At 43.1% G+C, this 22,175-nt stretch overlaps 1 protein-coding gene across 1 annotated transcript; it reads right to left on the bottom strand.

Annotated features, from left to right (window-relative positions):
• Positions 1-4,753: 4,753 nt before the first annotated feature.
• On the bottom strand, positions 4,754-20,218 carry fgf5 (fibroblast growth factor 5). The gene is made up of 3 exons (XM_020052468.2): positions 19,604-20,218; positions 15,600-15,703; positions 4,754-5,292 (listed from the first exon to the last, which is right to left on the bottom strand). Exons 1-3 carry the CDS (start codon positions 19,848-19,850, stop codon positions 4,891-4,893), a joined length of 753 nt encoding a protein of 250 aa, XP_019908027.1. The 5' UTR covers positions 19,851-20,218; the 3' UTR covers positions 4,754-4,890.
• Between the last annotated feature and the right edge of the window lie 1,957 nt (positions 20,219-22,175).

Here is a 22,175-nt window from a genome sequence, read left to right as displayed (position 1 = left end):
GCTTCTTCATGAGCCACTCCTTTATTGCCTTGGCCATGTGTTTTGGGTCTTTGTCATGCTGGAATACCCATCCATGACCCATTTTCAATGCCCAGGCTGAGGGAAGGAGGTTCTCACCCAAGATTTGACGGTACATGGCCCCGTCCATCGTCCCTTTGATGCCGTGAAGTTGATGCCGTGTTACCAATTGTTTTCTTGGTGACTATGGTCCCAGCTGTCTTGAGATCATTGACAAGATCCTCCCATGTAGTTCTGGGCTGATTCCTCACCGTTCTCATGATCATTGTAACTTCACGAGGTCAGATCTTGCATGGAGCCCCAGACCGAGGTAGATTGACAATTATTTTGTGTTTCTTCCATTTGTGAATAATCGCAACAACTGTTGTCACCTTCTCACCAAGCTGCTTGGCGATGGTCTTGTAGCCCATTCCAGCCTTGTGTAGGTCTACAATCTTGTCCCTGACATCCTTGGACAGCTCTTTGGTCTTGGCCATGGTGGAGAGTTTGGAATCTGATTGATTGATTGCTTCTGTGGACGGGTGTCTTTTATACAGGTAACAAGCTGAGATTAAGAGCACTCCCTTTAAGAGTGTGCTCCTAATCTCAGCTAGTTACATGTATAAAAGACACATAGGAGCCAGAAATCTTTCTGATTGAGAGGGTATCAAATACTTATTTCACTCATTAAAATGTAAATCAATTTATAACATTTTTGACATGTATTCTTCTGGATTTTGTTGTTGTTATTCTGTCTCTCATTGTTCAAATAAACCTACAATTAAAATTATAGACTGATAATTTCTTTGACAGTGGGCAAACGTACAATATCAGTAGGGGATCAAATATGTTTTTCCCTCACTGTATATATACACACTGATCAGCCATAACATTATGACCACTGACAGGTGAAGTGAATAACACTGATACACCGATCAGCCATAACATTATGACCACTGACAGGTGAAGTGAATAACAGTGATAATCTCGTTATCATGGCAGCTGTCAGTGGGTGAGATATATTAGGCAGCAAGTAAACATGTGTTAGAAGCAGGAAAAATGGATAAGCGTAAGGATCTGAGCGACATTTTTGCTTTGTGCGCCCTGCCACAAAGCAAAAATGTTGCAGGAAAGGTTTGAGGAACACAACAACAAGTTCAAGGTGTTGACTTGGGCACCAAATTCCCCAGATCTCAATCCATTCGAGCATCTGTGGGATGTTCTGGACAAACAAGTCAGATCCATGGAGGCCCCACCTCGCAACTTACAGGACTTAAAGGATCTGCTGCTAACGTTTTGGTGCCAGATACCACAGCACACCTTCAGAGGTCTGGTGGAGTCCATGCCTCGACAAGTTAGGGCTGTTTTGGCAGCAAAAGGGGGACCTACACAATATTAGGCAGGTGGTCATGTTATGGCTGATCGGTGTATAGATATGTAATGTATTTTCCCCCTTCAATTTGGGATTCAAGCCAGCGAATCTTAGGTGGCCCAGGTGTGAAATTAGTAATAACCGTGTTTTCGATGACCTAATGACATCTGTCTGGATGCTGATTGGCCCACCCTGAAGGTCCCTGCAGGGGATTGGCCGAAGCCAGCTGGTGTGTCCGTGTTGATTGGACGTCCTTGTTAGCGTTGGACACAGTTTCCTTGTAGGTCACGTGGGGGCTGCAGCCATTATGGACCGACACACTGGGGGAATCAAAGACAATTCTTCAAGGCCAAAAAAAACATCCATACAGTTTAGTGCAAGATGCTGAGTATCACTGAAAAGCTGAGAATTTACTATAAACCCCAGCTGGAGAATATCATCTGCTTTTTGGGTTGGCCTAAACTGACATAACTTATTAATAACACAAAATGGCTACTGGAAACGTGTGGTAGGTTTTAGGAAAGGACTTTGCCATATTTATTTTGATCATCGTTTAGATTGAACAACTCATTCCAGTCTAACACTGTAAGCCATTCCCACATGCAGTTGTGTCTAATACCGATGCCCTATTGGAAAATGAACAACTATATTCTGAATAAACAACTCTGATTTTTTAGTGCAGGACCTGAAAAACAAATATCAGGTACAAATATATTTGCATAAATAAGATGATAAAAACAGTGCTTTGTATAATAAACATAGTATTGTTATAATACTGTTCATAGACTTAATGCCTTCAGCTTGTTCTGTTAATACAGGTAGTAAAATATAACTACGTACGTACACATAGAAAACCAGTAGATTTACAATTCTTTACATTCTGTATTATTTGTTTATTTCACAGATTCAATATTTTTTTTTTAAATCACTCTTTGGGAAAGTCAAATTTCCATAAAATCTATAGACAAAACTTCAAAACTTTAACAACAGAAAGTGTTGACCGCTGACGTTCAGTGTGCCTTCGGAATATTGTGATGTCATGATGCCTGGAATAGTGTTAGGCACAAATATACATAATAATAAATAAAGATTAGTAACAAAATGTTGAGGTCTGTGTGGATGAAAGTTACCAGGTGTAAAAAACAGTCTCTTACCCACTACTGGAGTTGATTTCACGCTGAGAACAACTCGTTATACAACCCAGTTTCCAAAAAAGTTGGGACGCTGTGTAAAATGCAAATAAAAACAGAATGCAATGATGTGCAAATTTTATCCCAAGTTTTTAATTGAAAATAGTACAAAAATTACCTATAAATAGTTGAAACTAAGAAATGATATTGTTTTGGGGAAAATACATGCCCATTTTGAATCTGACGCCAGCAACACATTTAAAAACGTTGTGACAGGGGCGTGTTTACCACTGTGTTGCAACAGCTCTTCTTTTAACAACACTCTGTAAGCATTTTGGAATTGAGGAGACCAATTGCTGTAGTTTTGAAAGTGAAATGTTTTCCCATTCTTCTTTGATATAGGATTTCAGCTGTTCAACATTTTGGGGTCACTTTGGTCGTTTTTTTCATTTCATAATGCGCCAAATGTTTTCATTGGGTGACAGGTCTGTACTGCAGACAAGCCATTTTAGCACACAAACTCTTTTACTACGGAGACATGCTGTTGTATTATGTACATAATATGGTTTGGCACTGTCTTGCTGAAATATACAATTTGCATTTTTCGTCAAGAAACGTTATTCTTACATTTTTCCACAACCAGTCTTTCAAAGAGTGGTGAACCCCTCCCCATCCTCACTTTTGACAAACCTATCCTCTCTGGAATGATCTTTTAATACCCAATCATGTTACTGACCTGTTGCCAATTGACCAAATTAGTTGTGTGATATTCCACCTGGTTTAGTATTTTAGCATTACACAACTTTTCCAGTCTTTTGTTGCCTCTGTCGCAGCTTTTGTAAAACTTATTGCTGGCATCAAATTCAAAGTGGGCATATTTAAAAAAAAAAAGAATGAAATGTCTCAGTTTCAACATTTGATATTTTGTCTTTGTACTACATACTATTGAATATGTGGTTTAAATGATTTGCACATTATTGCATTCTGTTTTTATTTACTCTTTATGTAGCATCCCAATGTTTTTGGAAACAGGGTTGTATGAAAAAACAACCTTGCTTGACACTTGAAGACTTGCGTTAGATTGCTATCTTAGAGGGCTAACACAGTTTAATGTTAGCAAACTCTAGTTCAAACCCAGCCAGAGATGAAAATCAAAGCTGTGCAGGAAAATCCCTGCTCCCACAGATGATCAAATTAAGAAACGGCATCGGGAGGCCACATGGACTGAGGCCGTCTGCCTTTCTGCCATCCGATACACCTACGGCTTCTCCAAAAACCTGGGCCGTGTGAGTCCCCCCAGGCATCTTTATCCCTGTGGAACTGTCTGTCCTGGGAGGAATGCCTTCAGGCCACAGGGTCATGACAGGGGATTTTTCTCTAGTGACAGCCAGCTGCTAAAATATAGGATGGTTCTGATGCATAGCTTTCCCCTTGACCCCCATCCCGGCTGTTCACAAAGCTGGAGATCAACTAGTTTCCTTACCCTGGGATTTTAGTTTGTTGATTAAAGGGATAGTTCACTCAGAAATCTAGATTTGGGATTCTGATTTGAGATACTGTACCTTTGTTTTTCCCTGTTTTTCTGTATATGCCACACAAACTATGTGGGAATTTACTGTTGGTTTTCATTTCAATAAATGCTTCATTGATCAGCAGTTCTAAAGATATAGTTAATCAACAAAGTGTATGTTTGATGATTTTTTTTTTTTATATCTGTCAACCTGAGACTCCATGTGGGGTCATAAATGAAAATATATATTTTTTTAATATTATTAATATACTACTAGCATAACCATAAGACATCTGATGTTTGAAGCTACTGTTTTAAAAGTGATTTTCTGCTAAATTGTTTACAGCTCATTTTTATCATGTCAACTAGTCAATACTATTCCGGTCTTGTATGGATTGGGAAGGGGAGGTGGAGACAAGTTGTGTTATTGTCTAACATTTAGTCTAGTAAACATTAGAAGCAGGATTCTACACAATGGCCCTTTAAGATTGAACTATCCCTTTAAGATACACAGTATACAGTATACAATTTATAAAAATACAATAGCCTGACCTCATTATAGAATTGATTAAATACAATGATACAAAAATAAGGTGTTTCAGTTTGAGGACTAACATGGAACTAGAGAAAGGACAGGGTCAAAGTGCATGATATTTTCTCAGGGGGGAAAGACAGGGACCCCCTTCAAAAGAATGTCCCACTCCAACCATTGCATTGGTCATGGATTTAATCATGAAGCTTGGATTTGACAGCCTTTGGTTTTGAACTCCATGACAAGTGGAATGATTGAAATAATAGTAAAAAGTTCAAATTAAAACCTTTTTCAAGGCCAACAGAAAATCTTTGCCCAATAATCCATCCAATCAGGCCACTCATTGGGGCTATCCAAACCGAAACTTGGGCCAGTACTTGACTGTCTGAACCTTTTTCCCGGCTGTGTTAACAACCACCTTGGGTTGAGGAGGCGGTTTGTTCTGTGCCGGTGTGACTGAACTGGGTTGTGATGGCTGAGGACGGCTTTTCCTCCGGTCCTTGGTCCTGTCGGTGACAGAGAAGCCTTGTTGGCTCTGCAGGTCATGAACGTTGAGTCTGGGGAGGAAGTGGGTGGAGACGTGCTGTGATTTGACCCGTGGGCTGGAGCCCATCTTGGCTCGGCCTCTCTTGTTGAGGGCCACGTACCAGCTCCGGCCGGTCCGGTGGTTCCTGTGCAACACCGAGGAATATGTGTTGTAACTGTTCTCCTGGAAACGTTCCCGGAACCTACAGTCGTCTGTGAAACGTTCCTAAAAAAATGAAAAAACAAAAAGACAGATGAATGATGTTGCCAAGAGCAGAGTTGTGTGTGTTTAAGAGTAACATGGCAAAGCAGTAAGGGAATTAAGAGAAACTATCTTTGCACCTGTAGTGTGCAGAGATAGATGGAGAGTTGGAATGGGAATGGAGTCAGATGGAGACATGAAATAGAGGCAGATGGAGAATTGGAATGGAATTGAAGCAGATGGAGAGGTGGAATAGGACTGGAGGCAGATGGAGACGTGAAATAGAGGCAGATGGAGAGTTGGAATGGAATTGAAGCAGATGGAGAGGTGGAATAGGAATGGAGGCAGATGGAGAGTTGGAATGGAATAGAGGCAGATGGAGAGGTGGAATGGAATGGAGACTGGTAGAGAAGTGGAATGGAACTGAGGCAGATGGAAAGGTGGAATAGGAATGGAGGCAGATGGAGAGGTGGAATGGAATTGAGACAGATGGAGCAGTGGAATAGGAACAGGGTTGGGTAGGTTACTTTTTAAATGTAATCCATTATAGTTACAAGTTACCTGTCCACATTTGTAATCAGTAAGGTAACTTTTTGATTATTCAAATTCAGTAATGTAATCGGATTACTTTTAATTACTTTTAGATTAATTTCATATTAAGAGGCATTAGAAAACAAATAAGAATAACCTATAACCAATTGAACACATTTTGCGGGTTCAATCAATGTTAGAGTTTACATAGCTGGCCAAAAATTTTATTTGCATTTTAACTTATGGGTTTTGTACAGCGCCTTTGGAAAGGGGTTCTAAACCATTGCTTTCTACTTCAATATGATTGGACCACATCTCTACATAACATGCTAAAGTTCTGTCAGATATTCAGTTGTTCCAGTTAGTCCAATAACCCTCGATCTTCCAGAATCTGGCTGTAAATCTGAACATAAGCCAAAATAGAAGGATGTGTTAGCTTTTTCTGTTATTTGTTTTATCCAAGTTTTTAATTGCTTCAAAACATTGTTGAAAAATCAATGGCAATTTCTCAAAAAGGGTTTTGACATTGTTGTATATAAAAATCTAGATATCCGTAGCTTTTCGCACACACACTAAATCTGCAGTAATTTTGTTTTGCTCCACAACCACCAACATTGTCAAAAGTTGCAGAAACCCCAGGCATGGGAATGCACGTTTGCAATTGTGAACCTCTACACACAAATAAGTTTTACCCGCGCGAACGTAACCAGTGTAATCACCAGCGATGTATTTTCAAAACGCAAATGAAATAAACTGTGATCATACACCTGCACTCTTAGCTTAAAGTCAGTGTCCTCGGCAGCCAATGATAACGATGGATGCAATATTCTGAGATGCAAAGCAAGTAGAATCACATGGCCTACCTGTACGGACAGAGTTGAGGTGGTTGCATCAATGCAAATCATCATCCTTCAGGAGAGTGCTTCCCAACACACATTTTCTCCTTAAATTTTGTGATTAATTCCATACGTTTTATCTTGAAGGCTGTCCCATTTTACATCTATCTAACATTTGCCTAATCTTCAAAAAAAATTCCTGTCTTGAGTTGTTCATGGCAACTCTTCTTGGCTGTGTTGTTTGGTGTATTATACAAATAAACGTTGAAACTTGAAAAATATACACTCACCTAAAGGATTATTAGGAACACCATACTAATACTGTGTTTGACCCCCTTTCGCCTTCAGAACTGCCTTAATTCTACATGGCATTGATTCAACAAGGTGCTAAAAGCATTCTTTATAAATGTTGGCCCATATTGATAGGATAGCATCTTGCAGTTGATGGAGATTTGTGGGATGCACATCCAGGGCACGAAGCTCCCATTCCACCACATCCCAAAGATGCTCTATTGGGTTGAGATCTGGTGACTGTGGGGGCCATTTCAGTACAGTGAACTCATTGTCATGTTCAAGAAACCAATTTGAAATGATTCGAGCTTTGTGACATGGTGCATTATCCTGCTGGAAGTAGCCATCAGAGGATGGGTACATGGTGGTCATAAAGGGATGGACAGGGTCAGAAACAATGCTCAGGTAGGCCGTGGCATTTAAACGATGCCCAATTGGCACTAAGGGGCCTAAAGTGTGCCAAGAAAACATCCCCCACACCATTACACCACCACCAGCCTGCACAGTGGTAACAAGGCATGATGGATCCATGTTCTCATTCTGTTTACGCCAAATTCTGACTCTACCATCTGAATGTCTCAACAGAAATCGAGACTCCTCAGACCAGGCAACACTCTTACAGTCTTCAACTGTCCAATTTTGGTGAGCTTGTGCTTTTTCCTATTTGTAGTGGAGATGAGTGGTACCCAGTGGGGTGTTCTGTTGTTGTAGCCCATCCGCCTCAAGGTTGTGCGTGTTGTGGCTTCACAAATGCTTCGTTGCATACCTCGGTTGTAACGAGTGATTATTTCAGTCAAAGTTGCTCTTCTATCAGCTTGAAACAGTCGGCCCATTCTCCTCTGACCTCTAGCATCAACAAGGCATTTTCGCCCACAGGACTGCCGCATACTGGATGTTTTTCTCTTTTCACACCATTCTTTGTAAACCCTAGAAATGGTTGCGTGTGAAAATCCCAGTAATTGAGCAGATTGTGAAATACTCAGACCGGCCCGTCTGGCACCAACAACCATGCCACGCTCTAAATTGCTTTCCCATTCTGACATTCAGTTTGGAGTTCAGGAGATTGTCTTGACCAGGACCACACCCCTAAATGCATTGAAGCAACTGCCATGTGATTGGTTGATTAGATAATTGCATTAATGAGAAATTGAACAGGTGTTCCTAATAATACTTTAGGTGAGTGTATAACACGAGGTAGGCCTATCATTGTTCTGAGAAAGATGTGTCGAGTAGATAACTAAATCACATTTAAATGGGTCGGCTAATATTATCGTACTGTAGCTACACTGTTTTCACCAACGAAAGCTAGCGCTTCATCAGTCACTAAACTGGTTACGCGCGTCCACCTTTGCGCGCATGATAATCACACATACAACTGAGGTGCTCAATTGCTATTTTTGTTCAAATAACAATGTTTTTAAAACATTAAATAAAACAATCAAACAAGCAACGTGTCATAATTATTTCGAGCACCTATTCTTTTCAGTGGAAGTAATCCAAAAGTAATAATTTCTTTCAAATCTGTTATCCGATTAGAATATATCAGTTGGTAACGTAACAGATTTTGTAATAGGAATAGAGGAAGATGCAGAAGTTAAACAGGAATAGAGAGATGGAGAAGTGGAATAGGATTAGAGATAAGAATGGAGACAGAGTATGAATACAACTCAGTGAAGTGACAGTAAATACTGCATAATTGTCTTTTATATTCTCAATATTCTTTGTGTCTCTTGTGACTTGATGACATATTAACTATTAGGTCAATAGTCCGCTGTGAGAATAAACGTGGTTCTTGGACATATGCTGTATCCTAACTTAATCAACCTGTTGGGGCAAGAATCTTCCTGCGTATCTAGAATTTAAAATGTTGGAGACTTCCCAAAATGTTATATTGCAATATCGTGTGTGTGTGTGGTGTGGGTGGATGGGGGGGCAGGATTTTTCACCATTGGCAAGGATTTTCAATCAAGGAAATGAATGTCACCACTGGAGTTTCACGAAGACGGCGTCCCCTGAGAGGCATGTTTGATGAACAGTTTCCTGTAAAGTGAGAGGGCCGATGGTTTCATAAAGGCAATCATCTAATCAGAGCAGGAGTCCCAGAAACACGAGACCTCGGTAACACGGAGGTATGTCAACAGGTCCCCTCCAGATGGTGGCCAGCTGAGTGAGTGTGTGTGCGTGAGCTGAGTGTGTGCGTGTGTGTGTGTGTCAGTGTCAGCTGAGTGTATGTGTGTGTGTCAGTCTCAGCTGAGTGTGTGTGTGTGTCCCGTGAGTGTGTGTCTAGCTGTGATTTAAATTAGTAGTGTTAACACGAGAGAAATTCAACATTATTTATATTCAGTTCTTGGGGTTTTGGTTCAACAGCGTCTTGTTACAGGGATGGCTGCTGTTCCAGTCTGAACGCAACACTTCACGGCATTCTCAATAGAGAAGGGTTTTAAATTTGCCCTGTACTGAAGAAAACATACATGTGAAATGAACGTGTGAATTGTTGCCCAACATGTAAGTGGAATATAAGAACCTGCCCAGATAATCTCAGTGGCCATCTGCTCATTAACACACTACATATTTAACCAGGGATCAATGAAATACAAAGGAAGAGTGAAAAATGATTATGGTTACTGGTTAGTTACTTTCAGCTGGTCATCTAGGTCTTATTTTGGAAGCTGTGTGTTAATGAAAACCGAGGAATGAAAAGCAGACACTGACTGATCAACCAAACCAAACTAGACCAAAACAAACCAGACCAGACCACACCACACCAGGGCTGACAACACCAGACCAGACCAGACCAGACCACACCAGGGCCGACAACACCAGACCAGACCACACCACACCAGGGCCGACAACACCAGACCAGGGCCGACAACACCAGACCACACCAGGGGCGACAACACCAGACCAGACCACACCACACCAGGGCCGACAACACCAGACCAGACCAGACCACACCAGGGCCGACAACACCAGACCAGACCACACCACACCAGGACCAACAACACCAGACCAGACCACACCACACCAGGGCCGACAACACCAGACCAGACCACACCACACCAGGGCCGACAACACCAGACCAGACCACACCACACCAGGACCAACAACACCAGACCAGACCACACCAGGGCCGACAACACCAGACCAGACCAGACCACACCAGGGCCGACAACACCAGACCAGACCACACCACACCAGGGCCGACAACACCAGACCAGACCAGACCACACCAGGGCCGACAACACCAGACCAGACCACACCACACCAGGGCCAACAACACCAGACCAGACCACACCACACCAGGGCCGACAACACCAGACCAGACCACACCACACCAGGACCGACAACACCAGACCAGACCACACCACACCAGGGCCGACAACACCAGACCAGACCACACCACACCAGGACCGACAACACCAGACCAGACCAGACCACACCAGGGCCGACAACACCAGACCAGACCACACCACACCAGGGCCGACAACACCAGACCACACCACACCAGGACCAACAACACCAGACCAGACCAGACCACACCAGGGCCGACAACACCAGACCAGACCAGACCACACCAGGGCCGACAACACCAGACCAGACCAGACCACACCAGGGCCGACAACACCAGACCAGACCACACCACACCAGGGCCGACAACACCAGACCAGACCAGACCACACCAGGGCCGACAACACCAGACCAGACCACACCACACCAGGGCCGACAACACCAGACCAGACCACACCACACCAGGGCCGACAACACCAGACCAGACCACACCACACCAGGGCCGACAACACCAGACCAGACCAGACCAGACCACACCAGGGCCGACAACACCAGACCACACCACACCAGGGCCGACAACACCAGACCAGACCACACCACACCTGGGCCGACAACACCAGACCAGACCACACCACACCAGGGCCGACAACACCAGACCAGACCACACCACACCAGGGCCGACAACACCAGACCAGACCACACCACACCAGGGCCGACAACACCAGACCAGACCACACCACACCAGGGCCGACAACACCAGACCATACCAGACCACACCACACCAGGGCCGACAACACCAGACCAGACCACACCACACCAGGGCCGACAACACCAGACCAGACCACACCACACCAGGGCCGACAACACCAGACCAGACCAGACCACACCACACCAGGGCCGACAACACCAGACCAGACCACACCACACCAGGGCCGACAACACCAGACCAGACCACACCACACCAGGGCCGACAACACCAGACCAGACCACACCACACCAGGGCCGACAACACCAGACCAGACCAGACCACACCACACCAGGGCCGACAACACCAGACCAGACCACACCACACCAGGGCCGACAACACCAGACCACACCACACCACACCAGGGCCGACAACACCACAAACTCATATAGGACGAATATGAAATAATGTGACAAAGCCTTTAGCACAAAGCAACTTAACGTGCAACCTAACTGCTAAAAATACCGCCTGTGGGAACCTGTCAACTTCGTTATGGGACAGGCAGGCGGGGAGATGCCCACGTACGCAGCGCTGTGAGGCCCTCATCCTGTCATTTCTGGAAAAAAAACACTGTTCTGCTTTGTTAAACCGAGCAGCAAACCAGAACCTGGTGCCCTCTTAGCCATAAACACGCCAGTCACAAGGCCACCCGGCAGAACCGCTGCGTGGAAACATAAACTCTGCGAGATGTTCTGAAGTCACAACCAGCACGATGCTACGCCTCTGGGCTCTGTTGTTCTGAATAATAATAGGAAAACTGTATGGGAAAGCCATGGACGGTTGTGGGTGGATGAGTGTTTCAGGCTCCTCAGTCCCATTCCTGATGCACATCAATGCGTCGCCGTGGCCGTGGTTCCACAGGCTGAGAGATCGCGGGCCCAAGCAATCATGACGTCTAGATCTTCTCCCTCCATTGGGTCCAGTGAGGCTAAAAGCGTTGCGCTTGCAACTCAACGTTTGCTGAATCCCGCTAGTGGCTTTAGATAAAAGCTTCTGCTAAACAGCCAACTGTATTAGAACGTTTTTACAACCTTTCGTGCCGGGGAATGTTGAGGAAGGATGATGAGCAATGCAAGGATTCCACGCTTCTATTCTTCTGTCATCGCTTTTCGGCCAGGGATCCAATTCAGTTTTAACGACCCGGAGCAAAAGGAGACCAGAGGTCTTATTGTCTAAAATTAAAATGGTTGGACAGCTGTCCAACCTGCGAGCACCCTGAAGGATTTGTTACACTCTTTAAAAACTGCCATGTGCCACAATCCTACAGGGACCAAAGCAACACATGCTAAGCGCTCTCTGAGCAGGCTGGGGTGTTAAGTTAGATTCACCCAATGTCATAACAGCACAGAACTGTGAGGTCCCTCCCTCCCTAACCTCTCCCATTCTCTCTCTCCCTCTCTCTTCCTCTCTCTCTCTTCCTCTCTTTCTCTTCCTCTTGCTGTCATTCAATAACTCCCGGTGACCTTTCACCTTTGAAGAGATGATGTTTGTAATGGCTGACTGAATCCCAGTAACACCCTCCTGTCTTCCCACCCTGTGAAAACATCTACATATTAAATATGACAGATGGGTTTAGAAAATACAGACAGTGTGACACCCGATTAGCCTCCCCTTCCCCCAGCTCAGCTCTGATCTGTCTTTATATTACGTGTGTGTGTGTGTGTGTGTGTGTCAGGGCCGGGTCCCCAGGTTTAGGGCCCCAGACGGTTCGACGGAGAACTGTAGCTGTGTAGGCCTGTGAAAGTGTGTGTGTGTGCGTGCGTTGTGTGTGTGTGTGTGTGTGTGGGTGTGTGTGCATGTGTTGTGTGTGTGTGTGCGTGCGTTGTGTGTGTGTGTGTGAGAGAAAAGGGAGACTCCAGACTATTCCTCCACTGATAGAGTCTGTACAGCTGGACTAACTAATGGCCCAGTGTGTCAGCAGCTTATAGGCTCTTCTTCACATTCACCCTTTTGTTTTTCACTCTCTCCCTCCGTTTGATTCACTGCCTGTCTATCTCCCCCCTCCCATCTCTGCCCCCCCCATCTCTGTCTCCCCCCTCCCATCTCTGTCTCCCCCGTCCCATCTCTGTCTCCCCCCTCCCATCTCTGCCCCCCCCCATCTCTGTCTCCCCCCTCCCATCTCTGTCTCCCCCCTCCCATCTCTGTCTCCCCCATCCCATCTCTGTCTCCCCCCTCCCATCTCTGTCTCCTCTCTCTTCTCATTCACTCTGTCTCTCTCCCCCCTCCCCTCCCCACTCTTTCTCTCTCTCTCCATCTTCTGTTTCAGACTCCTCACTAATCCACAGAAAGAGAAAAACTTGTATCTATCTACCCAGACAGGCTAAAGGCTTGTATCTATCTACCCAAGCAGGCTAAAGGCTTGTATCTATCTACCCAAGCAGGCTAAAGGCTTGTATCTATCTATACAGACAGGCTAAAGGCTTGTATCTATCTACCCAGACAGGCTAAAGGCTTGTGTCTATCTACCCAAGCAGGCTAAAGGCTTGTATCTATCTACACAGACAGGCTAAAGGCTTGTGTCTATCTACCCAAGCAGGCTAAAGGCTTGTATCTATCTACCCAAGCAGGCTAAAGGATTGTGTCTATCTACCCAAGCAGGCTAAAGGCTTGTATCTATCTACCCAAGCAGGCTAAAGGCTTGTATATATCTATACAGACAGGCTAAAGGCTTGTATCTATCTACCCAGACAGGCTAAAGGCTTGTGTCTATCTACCCAAGCAGGCTAAAGGCTTGTATCTATCTACACAGACAGGCTAAAGGCTTGTAGCTATCTACCCAGTCTAAAGGCTTGTATCTATCTACACAGACAGGCAAAAGGCATGTATCTATCTACCTAGACAGACTAAAGGATTGTATCTATCTACCCAGACAGTCTAAAGGCTTGTATCTATCTATACAGACAGGCTAAAGGCTTGTGTCTATCTACCCAAGCAGGCTAAAGGCTTGTATATATCTATACAGACAGGCTAAAGGCTTGTATCTATCTACCCAGACAGGCTAAAGGCTTGTGTCTATCTACCCAAGCAGGCTAAAGGCTTGTATCTATCTACACAGACAGGCTAAAGGCTTGTAGCTATCTACCCAGTCTAAAGGCTTGTATCTATCTACACAGACAGGCAAAAGGCATGTATCTATCTACCTAGACAGACTAAAGGATTGTATCTATCTACCCAGACAGTCTAAAGGCTTGTATCTATCTACCCAGACAGGCTAAAGGCTTGTGTCTATCTACCCAAGCAGGCTAAAGGCTTGTATCTATCTACACAGACAGGCTAAAGGCTTGTGTCTATCTACCCAAGCAGGCTAAAGGCTTGTATCTATCTACCCAAGCAGGCTAAAGGATTGTGTCTATCTACCCAAGCAGGCTAAAGGCTTGTATCTATCTACCCAAGCAGGCTAAAGGCTTGTATATATCTATACAGACAGGCTAAAGGCTTGTATCAATCTACCCAGACAGGCTAAAGCCTTGTGTCTATCTACCCAAGCAGGCTAAAGGCTTGTATCTATCTACACAGACAGGCTAAAGGCTTGTAGCTATCTACCCAGACAGTCTAAAGGCTTGTATCTATCTACACAGACAGGCAAAAGGCATGTATCTATCTACCTAGACAGACTAAAGGATTGTATCTATCTACCCAGACAGTCTAAAGGCTTGTATCTATCTACCCAGACAGGCTAAAGGCTTGTATCTATCTACACAGACAGGCAAAAGGCATGTATCTATCTACCTAGACAGACTAAAGGCTTGTATCTATCTACACAGACAGGCTAAAGGCTTGTATCTATCTACCCAGACAGGCTAAAGGCTTGTATCTATTTACACAGACAGGCAAAAGGCATGTATCTATCTACCTAGACAGACTAAAGGATTGTATCTATCTACCCAGGCAGGCTAAAGGCTTGTATCTATCTACCCAGACAGGCTAAAGGCTTGTATCTATCTACACAGACAGGCTAAAGGCTTGTATCTATTTACACAGACAGGCAAAAGGCATGTATCTATCTACCTAGACAGACTAAAGGATTGTATCTATCTACCCAGGCAGGCTAAAGGCTGTTATCTATCTACCCAGTCAGGCTAAAGGCTTGTGTCTATCTACCCAGACAGATAGATGTCCCTACTGCTGACTAGCTAAACAGCTATTAACAGCAGGGTGTTTGTCTGCTTGGATGCCTGACTGGCTGACTGAATCACTGGCTGACTGAATCACTGGCTGACTGAATCACTGGCTGACAGGCTGACAGTCCACCTGACTGACTCACTGACTGAATGACTGCTGGGAGCTCATTTGAAATCTAATTTAGTTATGAGAAAAGCAAATATATAAATCTGCAATAAAATTAACATGTGTTGTCATTTCCATTGACAATGCATTTTCTGCAAGTGTCTTCTCCAAAAACAATGGGATACTTTTTGGAATACCTGAAACACATCAACACATTTTTTATGTTCTAATGGCTAAACAGAATGTATTTCACCTTGGGGTTTCGATCTAGCAACTCTGTGGTTTTTGGTCTGCCACTCCTAACTGCTAGGGTATCCAGTGGTCCCCAGGACCTTCCAGGGACCAACACAAAAGGCCCTGGTAGAAACAAGTGCTGCAAATACCAGTTTCAGGATACCTATTGGGGTACTTACGACAGCGTGAAGCCTTCCTCGCTTGTTCATGGCCAGAAATCGGTTACTGTGGACCCCTCGGACACCGATGACCCCCTGAGATACAGCAAAGAGCTCCAGAACACCTGAGCAGACAAAAAACACACATTTCATTCAATGGACCTCTGCTGAATAAGGTTGTTTTACAGGAGTAATATTTAAATTCCTGTGTCATTTTTTTAAATATTTGATGCATGCCCCCCTTGCAAAGCTGACCTTGGTCTCGGTGGGACTCCCCAAAACAAAGCCCCCCAAAAAATAATCATAATACTGTTCATACACTTTATATGGCCTACTATTTATTACTATTTAATTGGGCTCCTTTCTCTGTTTCTCTTGCTCTTTGCATCTCCTGGTCTCTCTCTGTATTTTACTTCATCTCTCAATCTCTCTTTCTCTCTGGCAGAATACCTGAAAAAAGAAACAAAACGTTGCTGTGACTGATGGATGCTTGGTTTCCTTTATCTAAGCACATCAAAGAATCCCCAGTTTACACCTTGGCCCATCTAAAAGGATTTCAAATTTGAGTTATGACCATGAAGACCATCAAGTTCCTGTTATACCTGTGTAGTAAAATAACTGCTATTTCTAGAGTAACCTGTAATAGATAATAGATTTGCATTGGGTTTGAGGGTTTTTACTCATTATTAGAAAGGGGTGCAATTTTTAAGCAGATAAATAGTTAAAATCCACTTAAAATACCAAGTAACAAAAAAGCAAGTACAGGGAAGTAATAACAACAATGTGGAATAAGATAATACTCCTGGAAGGTGATGTGTGTTTCATGGGTATTTTACTTATTTTTACTTTCAGGTGAAACAGCAATGGGAAGGTGTTCAACGGTATGCCCCAGAGCCAAAGGAATGAAACTCAAGATCTTGGTGAAAATTCACCGATGATAAACTTGGATGACATCCTGAGGGCTGGTGCGGTTCTCAGGTAGCGTTCCCATTACATTAGCCATACGGACACTGAGTTGTGTGAGAATTTCTGCAAAGCAGCTGGTAACATTCACCACACTACAACACAGAAACACTCATTCACCAATGAGACCTGATCTCAATCAAATCACATTGTGGCTTTTAACCATCTACACAATCAGACTGAGGGCACGACCAATGACAAAGGATTTATGCTGGAACCAGGTTTAAAGAGGGTGTCCATCCTTTTTCTCTCTGATGGAACATGGATGCATTAAACCTACATTCATGTCCGGAAAAAATTAGACACTGACACAAGTTTGGTTATGTTGCCTGTTGTGCAGTCTCTCAGCTTTAATTTGAGGGTATTCCCCTCCAAATTGGAGGAAGGGGTTAGGAATTACAGCTCTTTAATATGTAGCCCCCTCTTTTCCAAGGGACCAAAAGTAATTGGATAATTGACTCAAAAGGCTGTGAGATCAATTAAGCAGGTACAAGGTCTGGAGTTGATTCCAAGTGTGGTATTCACATTTGGAAGCTGTTACTCTGAACCCCACAACATGCGGACAAAGGAGATATCAGTGAATGTGAAACGGGCCATCCTTAGGCTTAAAAAAATAATAATACATCCACCAGAGAGATATCAGGAACATTAGGAGTGGCCAAATCAACAGTTTGGTACATTCTAAGATAAAAAGAACACTGGTGAGCTCTGCAACACAAAAAGACCTGGACAACAGTGGTGGATGACTGTAGGATCCTTTCCATGGTAAAGAAAAACCCCTTCACAACATCCAGCCAAGTGAAGAACACTCTCCAGGAGGTAGGCATATCATTATCCAAGTCTACCATAAAGAGAAGACTACAGGAGAGCAAATATAGAGGGTTCACCCCAAGTTACAAATCATTCAAAAGCCTCAAGAATTGAAAGGCCAGATCAGGCTTCACCAAAAAACATCTAAAAAAGCCAGCCCAATTCTGGAACAACATTCTTTGGACAGATGAAACTAAGACCAACCTGTACCAGAATGATGGGAAGAAAAATGTATGGAGAAGGTTTGGACCAGCTCATGATCCGAAGCATACCACATCACCAGTGTGATGTCATGAGCATGCATGGCTTCCAATGGCACTGAGTCACTAGTGTTTATTGATGATGTGACAGAAGACCGAAGCAGCCAGATGAATTCTGAAGTGTATAGGGATATATTGTCTGCTCAGATTCAGCCAAATTCAGCAAAGTTTATTGGACGGAGCTTCACTTTACAGATGGACAATGACCCAAAACATACTGTGAAAGCAAGGCAAACAAGCGGTGTATTCTGTAATGGCCGAGTCAATCACATGATCTCAACTTGATCAAGCATGCATTTCATTTGCTAAAGACCAAACTTAATGCAGAAAGACCCACGAACAAACAACAACTGAAGACAGTTGCAGTAAAGGCCTGACAAAGCATCACAAAGGAGGAAACCCAGCGTTTGGTGACGTCCATGCATTCCAGACGTCATTGCCTGCAAAGGATTCTCAACAGTATTAAAAATAAACATTTTATTCATGATTGTGTAAATTTGTCCAATTACATTTGAGCCCCTGAAATAAGGGGACTGTGTATGAAAATGTTTGCAATTCTTAAATGTTTCATATGATATTTCAACCCCTTGAATTAAAGCTGAATGTCGGCACTCCAACTGCATCTCGGTTGTTTCATTTCAGATCTTTCTGGACCCAACGGATTCGCCTGTCCGCTAAATGGCCACAAGCTACGGAATTTCAAGCAGTGAAAACATCCACAGAGAGCAAATTGGCATTCAGCAAACTACCCAGTCTACATGGGTTGTGACATGACAGGTTTTCTAAAAAAGGACTGTGAAATTGAAGAGACAAAGAGTACATGAGAGCATTTTCCAGATCCGCTTTAAACAGTTCACTGAGTCAATTAGACGTTTGGGTTTTGGGTAGTGAAGCCTCTCAACTGTCAGTTCAACATTTATATGGTATGTTTGGGTTGGCTTTAGACACACAAACACACTTTTCCCATTCTTGTTGCTACAATTATACAGTTGCTTGTTTAAACTTCTGACTGTTTACACTCTGGGTCAGTGTGATCCAATACAGGAAGTACAGGAAGCACAGTTCACTATTGCTAATGTTGCTGAAAATGTTCTTTCAGATGTTTTTTTCCCAGGTTAATAAATCTAACCATTCAAAAGTCAAAGCCAAACATTGCTGCATGTAATTGTTTCATCAGCTCGTCTGTGACCAGACATTTTAAGCATTCATCAAAATTCGAAATCAGATGGGTATTACTCTGCCATGGGAGTTAACACTTACAGTATGTAGACAGTATGGGATCAGAATGACTGATCCATGTCTGTTCAGAAAGCAGCATGTTCCTACACACTGTTCAGAAATTATGTCAGTAGTCAAGCTGTTGCACAACCGGACCTGCCAGTGTCCCAAAGAGTCACACAAAAGCCCTAAAGCCTGATGATCTAAGTCCAGTCCCGTCAACAGCTTCTCCTGGCCACCTGAGTCCAGGTATATCTGGGACAACCAAGAGTAGCTACACTACAAATCTAACCCTATTTGTAAATGATAGTGTGCTATTGAACAGTTATGGAGTGTCCTGTAATAACAAAACACAGCTGAGCTTTTCTTATGATTTATTCTAATTTTTATTTGATAGATTTTTTACTGCACTTAAAAAAATATAGTCGATCCTAGATGGATAAAATATAACAATAATGTCCAATTATGAAGGTCATACAAATATGCATAATGTAAGACAAAATATCTTGATAAATTAGTCAAGACTTTCTATAACTGCAAAAATGCTCCTCACCATGTTAACAGATTTATTTTGCTTTACTCAAATATTTCTTTTTCCATTTCAACTTTTGTTTTTACTTTAGGACTAGTTTTTTTCAGGGTAGAACACAGATATACAACCAGTAGACAGACGAATGTCATTTCAGTATGACCTTCTTTCATTTTGTACTATGAACCATTATTAATATAACATGCGATTCACAGGCCTGCAGCAAAACAGTTATAATAACTTACTCAACTGATTTGGTTCATGACTGCCGTTGACCCGCCCGTCGGTGTGGATCTGAAGATGAAAACCAATACCAACCCGACAGTACAGTCTGCAAGTCCTGCGTCCCGAACCACTGACCGAACCCTTATCCAGATCGTGGTCCTCCAGCGAGAGGTATCCAAGTGATCCAGTGATTGCGGCGGCGGATACCGAGACAGTGGCAAAAATCAACTGCACAGCGAAGGGAAAAAGGGAGAAAGGAGCATTCATTCTTCCTAAAAGGAAACTGTCTGCGTCTTCTTCGTTCCTACGCCACTTCTTCCAGAATGTTGTTTTGGAGATGGTGGATCTACTGCTCTCGGAGAAGCTCTGTGTGCAGTGCCACTGTGGAACTGTGCGCGCACACAAGCTTAGCTCTCGTGGGCATTACCCCGGCCGTACGCTCCGTGTTGTGTTTTAGCTGCCTCTGGAGTCCTGAAATCGTTCCGCTGGCCTGGCACACACCGATATATTTATTTCCAACTCAGTGAGCTCACTGCCGAATGTATGCTTGAGCTCCGAAAGACGCTCGTTCTCTCATCCGGATTTTTTCCCGTCAAACACCAGCTCTGCTCCAACAGCAACGATGAGACCAGAAATAAGGCCGAAACTGACAAGCGCACGTTTTCCTTCCCAAGGATTCCTCAGTGCCAAGACGCAGCATGCGCGGCATTTTACGCACGAGGAAACAAGTTTTAATAGAGCCGCTGCGCAGCACTAATTATTCATAACTGAAAAGACTGAGAGGGAGAAAGACAGTGGCTGAGAGTGAAAGAGGGAAGGAATGGAATCCTCCTTTCAGCTTTCTGATTAAAGAGATTTGCTGTGGGAAAACTTCCAAAAATTGCGGGGTCATCAGAGTTAGTGTGATGACACAGTACAGTAAATAACTGTGTCTGTGACGGGGGTCGGTGCGTTTTAAAATAGATGCAGAACTATATTTCCTCATGCGACGTTTACAGTATTAACATGGCACATTGCACAACACTGCAGGCTACGCAGCTTAACCTCTTGTATTTTACCTTATGACTAACATGAATGTTATGTTCATGTAACACGACAAGCGAAAATGCAAGGTACGTTTTGGTGAGACGCGGACATGGAATTCAGAACTATCATAAACAATAATTTTTAATGGCAGACTGTTGTTTTTTTATAACGGCTATTATTATCTTTTGAGTATTTCTAAAAATAAGTAACTGCGAAATTTTAACAATAATAGGCTTTCAATATCAAATAATTCCTTAAGATACTGTACACAGCCATCAGAAGAAATCTCAGATCGGTCAGTTCTGAACTTTTCCTGGACATTTAGCATTATTGTTTTACATGACATATCTTGCAGATCAAAATGTACTCCTAAAAGTAAGAGATTCAGTATATTACTATTTTAAACAGTGTGAAATACTAAACCAAATACTAAACCAATGCCATTAATAGTTCTTTAAAATAAATCATTGTTTTTGGAATAACTCACATAGTAACATAGAATTTATGTCAAATTGTAAAAAATTTACACATTTCTTCTTAACAAGAAAAAAATATTTGAGTGTAATGTTTTAAGATGTGGGAGAATCCATAGCAAGAGATATGAGACCATTCATCCATGCAGAATCTATAAGGTTACTTCAGAGATCTTTGTCCTCAGTTGTGGAGTCTACATGTCCATCACCATCACTTCACATGAGGTTGCAGGTTTTTGTCTGCATAAACTTCCCTATTTAGTTAAGGAAACAGTGACAAGAAGCACCATGATTTGGTGCGATGTACATGGGAGGACATGTCTCTATCTTCAACTCTCCCAAATCTGCTCTGGAGTTGTTGCTATGAGGCAAGGACATTGTCGCTGACAATCGTCATGGTCTATAGCAAGACAATGTTGTTGTATATTCCGAACTAGTTGTCTCCACTTGGTAACAGAGGTAAATTACATAATCTATGGTAACCAGGGTATTTTACCGCCTCTTTGGTAACAGATATATTACACTGTCTATGGTAACAGAGGTATGTTATACAGTCTATGTTGACAGAGGTATATTATACAGTCTATGGTTACAGAGGTATATTAAACAGTCTGTGGTGACAGGTAAATTATACAGTTTATGGTGGTGGATGTGCATTACACTGTCCATGGTAACAGAGGTATATTACACTGTGTATGGTAACAGAGCTATATTATACAGTCCATGATGACAGAGGTATATTATACTGTTTATGGTGACAGAGGTGTATTATATAGACTGTATATATAGACTGTTATACAGTCTATGGTGACAAAGGTATAATAAACAGTCTATGGTGACAGAGGTATATTATACAGTCTGAGGTAAGAGAGGTATGTTACACGGTCTATGGTGACAAAGATATATGCTATGTTGACAGCACTGTCCACGGCAGAGGATCCCAAACTTGGGGTCGCAACCCCACGTGGGGTCACCTGATATGAAAATGGGGTTGTGGGAGAATGTTTAACAATTGACTCTCATGTCCGCAAAATAAAAAACTACAATTATATAATGGTTGAGATTGTGAGAATATCGAAATAATCTTTCCATA

This window comes from Esox lucius, chromosome 13 (assembly GCF_011004845.1).
Source record: "Esox lucius isolate fEsoLuc1 chromosome 13, fEsoLuc1.pri, whole genome shotgun sequence".
Classification (NCBI taxonomy): domain Eukaryota; kingdom Metazoa; phylum Chordata; class Actinopteri; order Esociformes; family Esocidae; genus Esox; species Esox lucius.
The sequence above is the reverse complement of the archived record's forward strand: the minus strand, read 5'-3'. Positions and strand labels throughout refer to the sequence as shown.